This window comes from Anomaloglossus baeobatrachus, chromosome 4, assembly GCF_048569485.1.
Source record: "Anomaloglossus baeobatrachus isolate aAnoBae1 chromosome 4, aAnoBae1.hap1, whole genome shotgun sequence".
Lineage (NCBI taxonomy): Eukaryota > Metazoa > Chordata > Amphibia > Anura > Aromobatidae > Anomaloglossus > Anomaloglossus baeobatrachus.
The window spans coordinates 169,111,225-169,123,673 of NC_134356.1; the positions used below are offsets into that span (position 1 = coordinate 169,111,225).

General features: G+C 43.9%; 1 protein-coding gene across 1 annotated transcript in view; it reads left to right on the forward strand.

The window, feature by feature from the left end:
- Window positions 1-4,436, forward strand: part of LOC142303314 (E3 ubiquitin-protein ligase RNF14-like) — a 138,896-nt gene extending 134,460 nt beyond the window's left edge. Inside the window, exon 8 of the mRNA XM_075344585.1 lies at window positions 260-4,436. Coding sequence (XP_075200700.1) covers window positions 260-347 — 88 coding nt within the window. The 3' untranslated portion in view covers window positions 348-4,436. The remainder of the gene's footprint in view (window positions 1-259) is intronic.
- Window positions 4,437-12,449: the final 8,013 nt, after the last annotated feature.

Genomic DNA, 12,449 nt, shown 5'->3' on the forward strand with positions numbered 1-12,449 from the left:
CAGAGATACTGGTAGACACAGGCAGACCGGACATAAGAACACCAAAATCTTAATACCACAGACAGGTGTGTGTCTTGGTGAGCCTCAAATAGGCCAAGGCAGGTGATCACAGGGGAGCATGCCAGGCCGCCTGTAAAGACTGATGTGGAGCTCAGTGGACTGGGGTGAGAGCAGCAAAGCCTGGATATGGGATCGGTGTGTTACATGATCTATTTGTAATTAGATTATGCATTGATTTTCTGTGTCTGATGATTTACAGATTGCAAGAAAGAGAAAAAGAAAAAGAAAAAGTAAAAGAAGGAGAAGAAGAAGAAGAAGAAGAAGATGATTATTATTATTATTATTGATTTGTGGCTTTGTGACTTGGATTTTTGCAATAGTTTTCTTAACTTGCTGTTGACCATATGCATTATGACCAGCAGAAAATACAAAGTGGCATTCATATGAAATAATCTTTAGAATAATTACTACGACAATTACATTACATCATGCAGAATTAAGGATGTACATTAAAATGGAACCGGAAGCATGGAGAGCCATATTAACCATAACCAGGACTCTAGGTTTTCAAGTACTTTGAGTCCCCTATGGCATGTCAATTTTCCATCCCAATACAGCTTTGTCTCTGTGAAAAGAGTATTTTTCAGCTGGATCATTGTCCATCACTGTATCAGATTCACAGGGAGAAGTTTTGGGAAGAAGAGTTTACACGATCATTCACACGTTCAATATTCACATGGATACCCAGGATAACCTCTTTTCTCTCTGTGGAATTATTCTTTCCTTTTCTTATCTCCTTTGATATCCTGACTTTTGCTTATATATGTTATATCACATTTGTTCTTTTTAAAAATGAATAAACAATAATTCTTTTAGCTGATCCCAATTGTCCGTGGGTACGTGAATAATAAGGGAGGGCGATGAATGATGTAACAACACCAATATGTCAGTAAGATAAATAAAAAACTGGAGTGTAAGACAGGTAGAAGTTACCATCTGCAATATGGAATCATCAAATTATCACACGTATTCCACTTAATAACTGTTCAAATCTAAGTATAGGCACTCGGTGCATCCTTGGTGGGCCAAGCAGTCCAGTGCACCTTCCCATCTACTTGTTTTGCATCTATCTTCACCCAATCCTTTTTGATTGACAGTTCTTGGTTTACAGGAGCCAGTGGAGGGTGTAGATAGATGGAAAACAAATTGGCCACGCCAAGGGTACACCAAGCTCCTTTGCTTAATTTAAACTGTAATTTTGTGATGGCAGACTTATTTTATGTATGTCAAAAGAGGCTGATATAAAAGAAAATGTTTTGTAGCACCGATGTACAAATGTATGCATATTAACTTTACAGGATATGGAGTGTTGTAGTAGGTGGGAACATTAAGAGGCTCCAATAGGAGAAAAATTATTTTGTAAGTGCCTTAAGGTTAGAAGCTATGCCCTTCTGAGACTACGCCTATGTGCCGTGACCCAAAAGCACAGTATGATGCCTCCATAGTGCTGCTCACACAGTATGATCACTCCCAAAACCATCCAAACAGTATGATGGCCCCCATAGTACTCCAAAGGCAGTCAGACTGACTTTATATCTCTTTTGCCCTTGAGAAAGTCACCCAGGAGTCACGATACGCGTTGGGTAAGGTGATCCCTTGATATACCTCTGGACCATGGATCTAGCCTAGGGCTAGCCACCATTACTTTCTGGCTTTAAAGATTCATGTGCATGATTTTTTGCCAGCACAGCATGGGGTTTTGTTAGATAGAGACGTTCATATTTTGCATTTTGCCCAGGCTTTAAACCATGGTCTATCATGACCATACCGCAAGCTGAAGCTAGGTTTTAGATATACTGCATTTATTTGGGTAAAATTTAAACACCTTTCTCTTACTTTGTGCTTTGCATTTCTTATGCCTGTGCAATGTTTTTGTCATAATAGCCAACTTGTCTAATTTATATGGGTCTGGTCTGTACTTGGGATCACATGGTTTTTGTGCTTTTGCATATTTTTAAATGTTTTTAAATGTATATGTTTTTTGTGATACCATTGGTGTTGTGTGACAGTAAATATGTTTACTATTTTTGATCAATTACTTGTTTGGTGATCCCTCATTTATGGCACTTTCTTTTTCTGCTTTTTGAATTTATGGTCCATAGTGCCAGGGGAGATCCCAGGGGTTGGTGCCCTCCTAGTCTTTCAATTTACAGTATAATGGCCCCCACTCAACCCTCCACAGTATTTTAGCCCATACACCCCTCCTACTTGATATAATAACACCTATACAGCCCTCCACACAGTATAATAGCCAACCACAGCACCCTCACACCACATAGTATGATGGCTCTCAAAGCTCCACACACAGCTTATAACCTTCACAGTCTCCCCTGTTATTATCCGGAACTATGGAAGACCACCATAAATCATTGGTAAAAGGTGACAAGAGCATTGGCAACTAATCTGGCCGCCATCCCCTTACATCAACACTAGAAGTAGCCGAGGAGTGAATAACATCCTGTGCACCGCGAACCCAGCCGGAGAACTAGCTATCCTAAAGGAAGGAAAGATGAATAACACTCTGCCTCAGAAAACAGATAAAGAATAGCAAGCCCCCCACATTCAAAGACTGCGGTGATATAGGAAAACACAATACACAGATAGATGATAGGATTAGCAAAAGGTGAGACCCTACTGACTAAATAGGACAGGATAGGAAAGGGACTGATGGTGGCCAGAGAAAAATCCTACAAAAATCCAAAAACCTGATAGTACAAAAAGCCCTCAGATCACTAGATCTGAACTCCGTCCTATACCATGCGCTCTTGTCGTCATACCAATGAACAGAAAGCAGGAAGCATTACAAATTCAAGAAGCAACAAACACATAGACGTATAGGAGCAATACTCCAAACATAGCTGCAGGGAGCTTCCCAGCTAAGCAACAGAGAGGGAAGATCCCTGCATGCAAATAAACTGAAAACCACAATAAAAGACAAACTCAGATAAGAGCAAAAAGAACAAACCAACATAAGAAAGAACCAAGCACTTATCTGGGGTAGATGTGGTCTGGAGCAGGATGAAGCAGGCTGGTGAACAAAGAACAACTGACATCCGGCTCAGCCTGCTAGCAAACCAGAGTTTAAATAGGCAGAGAGTTAGCAATGGAAACGCCCATTGCTCAACACACCTGGTCTCTGTTCAAACCATTCCTGGCCACAAGAGGGAGCCTCACAGCAGCAAAGCATAACTGACATTCACAACACTCCCCCCTTGCAATCGATAGCCTCCAAAGCTCCCCACACTTTGATAACTCCAAAGCCCCCTAAAGACAGTATGATGACCCCACAGTATATCCCCAACACAGAATATATCCTCATACATTACAATATACTCATTAATTAACACAGCCTTTTACAGAGTATTAAGACCCTCACACAGCACTCCACATATATGACAGTCCCCACAAAGCGTTCCACAAAAATTGATGGCCCCCACAGAGTCCTCCACACAGTATAATGACCCTACATAAAGTTACACACCGTATAGAGGCACCTATACTGGTCCCCATACAGCGCTCCAAACTGTATAATGGCCTCATACATACAGTCATGGCCAAAAGTTTAGGAACCCTTAAAATTGTTTGTTTTGCATCAAGTTTGCATCATGTTTGCTGATCCAGATAGCTTCTCTAAAAAAACCAACTGCTTCATAGAAAAGCTTTCTGGATGATTAAACTTGATGCAAAACAACCATCGGGAATGAATTTCGGAAATTATACTCTCTTGATTTATTAGTATGGTAATTTGGTGAATAGGATGTGCAATAATGTTTGTTAGTTCCTCTATAGTTGTACAATTGTTTCTACTACGTATTCACACATTATTATACTTATGTTGGATTGGCAGAATTTTGGTTTTAAACTTGTTCCATGTTCCATGATTCCTTTCCTCACTCAGTGAATAAGGGCAGTGATTCCAAAAACACATTGAGTGTTTAATTACCAATATGGAGACTTTTAAATGAATTTATAGATGAATAACGGTTTGTCACGATGACTATGGGAGAACAGGGATCGGGGCTCCTAAGCTGTCCCTCAAGCTAGGGGACCCTATGCTATCCCTAACCTCAGAGATACTCCTGATGGTGGAGAGGCCTAAGGGGTGCTTCACACACAGCGAGCTCACTGCCGAGATCGCTGCTGAGTCACGCTTTTTGTGACGCAGCAGTGACCTCATTAGCGATCTCGCTGCGTGTGACAATGAGCAGCGATCTGGCCCCTGCTGCGAGATCGCTGCTCGTTACACACAGCCCTGGTTCGTTTTCTTCAAAGGTGCTCTCCCACTGTGACACACAGATCGCTGTGTGTGACAGCGAGAGAGCGACAAATGAAGCGAGCAGGGAGCAGGAGCCGGCGTCTGACAGCTGAGGTAAGCTTGTAACCAAGATAAACATCGGGTAACCAAGGTGGTTACCCGATATTTACCTTAGTTACCAGCCTCTGCAGCTCTCACGCTGCCTGTGCTGCCGGCTCCGGCTCTCTGCACATGTAGCTGCTGTACACATCGGGTTAATTAACCCGATGTGTACAGCAGCTAGGAGAGCAAGGAGCCAGCGCTAAGCAGTGTGCGCGGCTCCCTGCTCTCTGCACATGTAGCTGCATTACACATCGGGTTAATTAACCCGATGTGTACTGTAGCTAGGAGAGCAAGGAGCCAGCGCTCAGTGTGCGTGGCTCCCTGCTCCCTGCACACACAGCTAAGCGGTGTGCGCTGGTAACTAATGTAAACATCGGGTAACCATACCCGATGTTTACCTTAGTTACCAGTCTCCGCAGCTTCCAGACGGCGGCTCCGTGCAAGCGCAGCGTCGCTTGCACGTCGCTGCTGGCTGGGGGCTGTTCACTGGTCGCTGGTGAGATCTGCCTGTTTGACAGCTCACCAGCGACCATGTAGCGATGCAGCAGCGATCCTGACCAGGTCAGATCGCTGGTCGGATCGCTGCTGCATCGCTAAGTGTGAAGGTACCCTAAGTCTCCTTCCTGGCTCTGCTCTTGACTAGACCTGATCTGATTCCCCCTCCCTCCAGAACGGGACAGGACAGGAGTATGATGAAACTCATAGATGAAGACAGACAAGGTGTGATGGTAGGATATTGTGGGTCATGTACCATTTTGTGTGGGATAATGTTTAGGCGTGGTTCACTGTCCATTATTTGTATTGCTTCTGTCTACATTGTATTGTTTTTAGGTAATCACCCCCTGTAGTGTTCCTGGCCCTACATCTGCGGGAAGGGGCCTGGGATCCACCTACTGTAAACTCTCTGCTTACCTGGGGGAGAACTTGAAGTGAGAAGGACAAAGATTAATCCTCTGGCCGGAAGGTGCGACTCCTCAGAGAGAACAGGACATTTATTTATCACTTTCTGGACTATATTCGTGTTTCTTTAGTATTTTTACCCTCCGTATGGTGGATTATGCTATGGACCATTTGTTTTGCTTGGAATAAATGCTCTTTCGATTGTACAGCCATCTCTCGCTCTGTTGATTGTGTGATATGGGAGAAGGACCCCATCACACGCACACACAAATGGAAAGACAATAAGAGGTTCATGAGGGAAAACAAGAACAGGAAGGAAGCCACAAAACAACAGGGGTAAACTCCACAACTGCACCAAGCAATAAGCTTTCACCAGAGAGAGAGTCTAGGACACCATATATCAATGATCAACATAGAACAAACTATAGCTGGTAAGGGTGGAAGGATTCAACAAGCATAAATAGTAGGGGAGCAGATGTGATAGGCCTCCCCATAAAATGTGATCAAAGTAGTAAGCTGACCAACAGAGATTAACTCTTGCTAGTCTGCCTATGAATCAGCACACAGCAAGTCGATGCCCGAGTATGCCTGTGTTGATCCAGACACCAAGGTAACTATAAAGCGGAGTGTCAGAATTTGTAATCTGAACAGAGCCCAACGCCGCCATGACAGTCGTCAAAGTCAGTGCAACACTCTGTTTGACAGTATCTCTCCATCTAAAACAGCCTCTGGACCCTCAGGATCCAGTCTCTCAAGATGGAAACAATGCTACAAATGGGGAGACAGAAGGCGCAATAGGGTCTTACCCGGTATTAACCGTATGGAAGTATAGAAAGGTACACTCACCTGGTCAGGTTGTGCCAGTCACAACTCCTGAGTAAGCATGTGAGTGTCCGCGTGGTTCAAGCAGCGGCCCCGTATAAAACGTGATAAAAATTGCCAAACAGGAAAACGGGTCTATGCCGCGCTAAAAAACCACTGGTACTAGGAAATTTAACGGAATTTCTTTTATTTCAGTAATCCAACGCGTTTCAGAGACAAGGACCATCTCCTTCTTCAGGGAAAAGAAATCATACAGACAGCTTACAGATCAGTTACTTATAGAGGATTCCATATTGCCACGTTAGCAGCTATGACGTCATCACCCACATGGTATCAGAGTGGTGACTCATAGACACGTGGAAGAAACTGAAGAGCCATGGAAAAAAAAAAGGGGGGAGTGGTAACCCATTACTACATGCAAATAAACCTGAGTGCATAATAAAATAAATATATAAATATATAAAAAAATAAATAAATACATGCATGAAGTCTGCCTGATTTTTTTCGAAACATGTGTGTGAAAAAATATATATAAATAATTATATAGTAAAAAGCAAAGACTATTTTGCGAACCTAAAAAAGGTGAGAGGGGATTTTTTGAGTTGCATGAAGTGATTCACATATACAGTCAGGGCCAGAAATATTTGGACAGTGACACAAGTTTTGTTATTTTAGCTGTTTACAAAAACATGTTCAGAAATACAATTATATATATAATATGGGCTGAAAGTGCACACTCCCAGCTGCAATATGAGAGTTTTCACATCCAAATCGGAGAAAGGGTTTAGGAATCATAGCTCTGTAATGCATAGCCTCCTCTTTTTCAAGGGACCAAAAGTAATTGGACAAGGGACTCTAAGGGCTGCAATTAACTCTGAAGGCATCTCCCTCGTTAACCTGTAATCAATGAAGTAGTTAAAAGGTCTGGGGTTGATTACAGGTGTGTGGTTTTGCATTTGGAAGCTGTTGCTGTGACCAGACAGCATGCGGTCTAACGAACTCTCAATTGAGGTGAAGCAGAACATCCTGAGGCTGAAAAAAAAGAAAAAATCCATCAGAGAGATAGCAGACATGCTTGGAGTAGCAAAATCAACAGTCGGGTACATTCTGAGAAAAAAGGAATTGACTGGTGAGCTTGGGAACTCAAAAAGGCCTGGGCGTCCACGGATGACAACAGTGGTGGATGATCGCCGCATACTTTCTTTGGTGAAGAAGAACCCGTTCACAACATCAACTGAAGTCCAGAACACTCTCAGTGAAGTAGGTGTATCTGTCTCTAAGTCAACAGTAAAGAGAAGACTCCATGAAAGTAAATACAAAGGGTTCACATCTAGATGCAAACCATTCATCAATTCCAAAAATAGACAGGCCAGAGTTAAATTTGCTGAAAAACACCTCATGAAGCCAGCCCAGTTCTGGAAAAGTATTCTATGGACAGATGAGACAAAGATCAACCTGTACCAGAATGATGGGAAGAAAAAAGTTTGGAGAAGAAAGGGAACGGCACATGATCCAAGGCACACCACATCCTCTGTAAAACATGGTGGAGGCAATGTGATGGCATGGGCATGCATGGCTTTCAATGGCACTGGGTCACTTGTGTTTATTGATGACATAACAGCAGACAAGAGTAGCCAGATGAATTCTGAAGTGTACCGGGATATACTTTCAGCCCAGATTCAGCCAAATGCCGCAAAGTTGATCGGACGGCGCTTCATAGTACAGATGGACAATGACCGCAAGCATACAGCCAAAGGTACCCAGGAGTTCATGAGTGCAAAAAAGTGGAACATTCTGCAATGGCCAAGTCAATCACCAGATCTTAACCCAATTGAGCATGCATTTCACTTGCTCAAATCCAGACTTAAGACGGAAAGACCCACAAACAAGCAAGACCTGAAGGCTGCGGCTGTAAAGGCCTGGCAAAGCATTAAGAAGGAGGAAACCCAGCGTTTGGTGATGTCCATGGGTTCCAGACTTAAGGCAGTGATTGTCTCCAAAGGATTCGCAACAAAATATTGAAAATAAAAATATTTTGTTTGGGTTTGGTTTATTTGTCCAATTACTTTTGACCTTCTAAAATGTGGAGTGTTTGTAAAGAAATGTGTACAATTCCTACAATTTCTATCGGATATTTTTGTTCAAACCTTCAAATTAAATGTTACAATCTGCACTTGAATTCTGTTGTAGAGGTTTCATTTCAAATCCAATGTGGTGGCATACAGAGCCCAACTCGCGAAAATTGTGTCACTGTCCAAATATTTCTGGACCTAACTGTACCATTGCTCTAAACTAGCCGGTTCAAATGGAATGGATAAAGATTAAGAATATGAGGGAATCACTTAAGCGCTACGTGTACTCTGCACACGTGTACTCCGGCTACATGTGCAGAGAGCAGGGTGCCGGCACTGGCAGTGTGAGAGCGGCGGACGCTGGTAACGAAGGTAAATATCGGGTAACTAAGGTAAGGGCTTCTTGGTTACCCGATGTTTACCGTGGTTACCAGCATCCGCAGAATCCGGCTCCCTGCTGCCTGCACACGTAGCAGAGTACACATCGGGTAATTAACCCGATGTGTACTGTGGCTAGGTGTGCAGTGAGCCAGCGCTAAGCGGTGTGCGCTGGTAACCAAGGTAAATATCGGGTTGGTTACCCGATATTTACCTTAGTTACCAAGCGTAGCATCGCTTGCACACGTCACTGCTGGCTGGGGGCTGGTCACTTGTTGCTGGTGAGATCTGCCTGTGTGACAGCTCACCAGCAACCCGTGTAGCGACGCTCCAGCGATCACTGCCAGGTCAGGTTGCTGGTGGGATCGCTGGAGCGTCGCTTAGTGTGACATCTCACCAGCGACCTCCTAGCAACTTACCAGCGATCCCTATCAGGTTGTATCGTTGTTGGGATCACTGGTAAGTTGTTTAGTGTGACTGGGCCTTAAGATGTAAGGTAAAGAAGGTTTTTATCATTGGTAATTACTGTAACAGGATTAAGAGTTCCCTCCAGAAAGTGTCGCCATTCCTCAAACGCTAACTTGATTGCCAGTAATTTCCTCTTACCAATATTAAAATTACATTCATTCGAAGATAATTTCTTAGAAAAGAAGGCGCATCGACCTAGTTTACCAAGAGACGGACCTTGAAACAATACAGCTCCCACCCCCACATCTGATGCATCATCCTCAACCGTAAGAGGTTGAGTTACATCAGGCTATATCAATGCAGTTGCTGACGAGAAGTACTTCTTAAGACAGTCAAAAGCATGCCAAGCACCCTGAGTCCATTTAGAGAAGTCCCCTTCTTAGTCATGTCAGTAAGTGGTCTTGCTATAGCTGAGAAATTCTTAATAAACGTCCGGTAGTAAATCACAAAACCTAAAAACATTGCAGAGCTTTGAGGTTCTCAGGATGGTCCCATTTCAAAATACCTTTTAATTTAGTGGGATCCATCCAAAATCTGCAGCAGAAATAATGGAACCCAAACCCGGAAGTTCTTGAATGCCAAGCACACATTTTTCTAGCTTAGTGTACCATTTATTTACTCTGAGAATTTGTAATACTTTTCTGACATGTTCCAAATGAGACCCAGTATGCCGTGAATATATGAGAATGTTATCAAGATAAACAATTACAAATTTCCCTAACAGATGAGAAAACACATCATTAACAAAATGATGGAATACTGCAGGCGCATTGGTTAGACTCAAAGGCATCACGAGATTTTCAAAGTGCCCCACCGGCATATTAAACACTATTTTCAACTCATTCCCCTGTCTGACCCGGATCAGATTATAGGGCCCCTAAGGTCACGTTTAGAGAACCATTTGGCACCGGCAATCTGATTAAATATGTCAGGAATGAGTGGCAGGGGATACAAGTCACAAACCGTTATCTGGTCAAGCTCAGGTAAGTCCATGCATGGCCGAAGGCTACCATTCTTCTTTTTAACAAAAAAGAAACCAGCAGCCACCGGAGACCAGAATGGCCTATCATGCCATATAGCCAAATTCTCCGTTATATACTCCTTGAGAGCTGATATCTCGGGGCTCGACAAGTTACACAGTCTGCACTTAGGCAATTTTGCCCCAGCTCTCAATATTATGGTGCAGTCATAAAGTCTATGTGGCGGCAATTCCTGACAACCCTTCTCAGAAAACACATCACAAAAATCTGAGAGAGGATCAGGAAGACTAGATGTTACTGTCGAAGTACAGGTTCTTAAACAGTGTTCTTTACAATATGTGCTCCATTTAGTTATGTCTTGAGATTTCCAGTCAACAGTGGGGTTATGTAATGCAAACCAGGGGGAAGCTAATTAAATTTGTGCAGGAAGTCCCTTAAGCACATAACAAGATATGAGCTTTGAATGAAGTACCCCTGTATGGAGTTCCAGCACCTGTACACACTCAACAATACCCCCTGAGAAAGAGATGACAAATGAATGGTAAAAATCCATACCAAATTAGATAACTCTGTTGGCTTTAACCCAGAAGAAGGCGTAAACTGTCCATCAGTTATGTTTGCTCCTGAACCACTATCCAGAAAGACCATAATACAGACATCTAGGCCCCCAATCTTAACCCTTGCAGATATTAAATGTGACGCCCCTGCAGCTTCAGGTGCCACAGGGTATGGAGGTCGTCACCGGTAAACAACCAACAACACACTCAACCAACACATAACACGGTAGCTCTTCCACTGGGACTGGACTAGGGTAGGTGCTAGGGTGGCCATCACGAAGTATGGGACCTCTTGCCCACATGTTCATGTGTCGCCAGGGGTTAAGGGGATACCCAGAACCAGGCCAAGGGGTCGCTTCTGAAAGGGGATCACGGTGTCGTGACCCGGTCTGTGTTCCCTGGTTCCACAATAAAAAGGGGGGTTATGTTCGTGACGCCACCCGTGGAATGTGATCAGAGATGACCACCGCTGCTGCAGAACCTCCGGGGGTGATGGATGGCAGCTTGAGATGGGATGGCTCTCCATGGGTAGAGCCTTCTCCCCGGGGCAGTGTGATAGTAGTCTATGGGGGGAGCGCAGGACACGAGCATAATAAACAAGCAGACTCACGGTTTTGCAGTTTCTTTGTCCTTTACTGATGATGGTATTCAGCAGAGTACTGTCCACGGAGTCTGTGAGGGGTTCAGGGTTTCTCCCACCCAGCCGGGCCGTGTTGGCTTCCTTGCCTGCACTGTGTGTCTGTGGCCCTGCTGCTGTGTGAACTAGGAAGCTGGCCCTGCGCTCCTTGGTACTGACCTGACAGGCAACTCGAGTCCTCACTTGTATGTTCCTGAACTCTGCGTTTGTTGCTGTGTCTGTGGTACAGGTGAAGAATGTGGAATCTTCACTTCTTCTTAAAGGTGTCTCTACTCTGGTCGTAAGTGCAGTAGGCTTCACGGCCCTCAGGCCACCAACAATGTGATCAAGTTGTAACTCTCCGTGATGCTACCTTACACCACTCTTCTCTCACCTTTTTTGAACACTAAACTGTTACGGTTTTTCATATAAACATTATAACATATGTACATTTTATATGCAATTACACATTAGTCCTTATATCGTGCTGGTATCTGACACTGAGTACTACGCTGTGACCTGCGTACTGCTGGTGTACTGGGTGTACTTAGCATAATGGTGTGGGTGGAAATGTACCTATTTGGTGTTTCTGGTAACTGTGAGGATGGGGGACTGACTGTAGGACTGGCAAGCCCCCTGGGACCAGGAATCTGTTCTTCCTCTACAGTTTCAACTTCCAGTTCTTCTTGTCTTGGGACTTCTTGTGGTATGGGTTCTGATGGTGGTTCCACCACTTGAGGGAGGGCGATCATTGGAACTACTACTGCTCCATAGTAATTTGGCCATGTTTTTGGGAAATCTCCTAAGACTGTATGGAACACATCTTCATTCTTGACAGGTTGTACCTGTATGGGTAAGGTGACTTCTGGTGTCTTCGGGGTTTCAGGACACGGTTTGAGTTGATCTCTTGACACGACAGCTGATGTCCTTCCTTCATCCTTACTGATGAGACACACTTTAGGATTATCCATACTTGATGGTAAGACTGTATATGGGGTGGTTTCCCACTGATTATCCAATTTGTTTGTGCGTCGTTTCGTCTTGAGAACTTGGTCACCAGGTTGCAATGGGGTTGCTTGAGCATGCTGGTTAAAGGTTCTCTCTTGTCTACCCCTAGCTTGTTGGAGACTTTTCTCTACGCACTCTTGTACTTGGCGATACTGCTGCTGACGTAGGGTATCCCAATTGGATTCTTGAACTTCTGCATCTGGCTTCAGAATTCCCATATCTAAATCAATT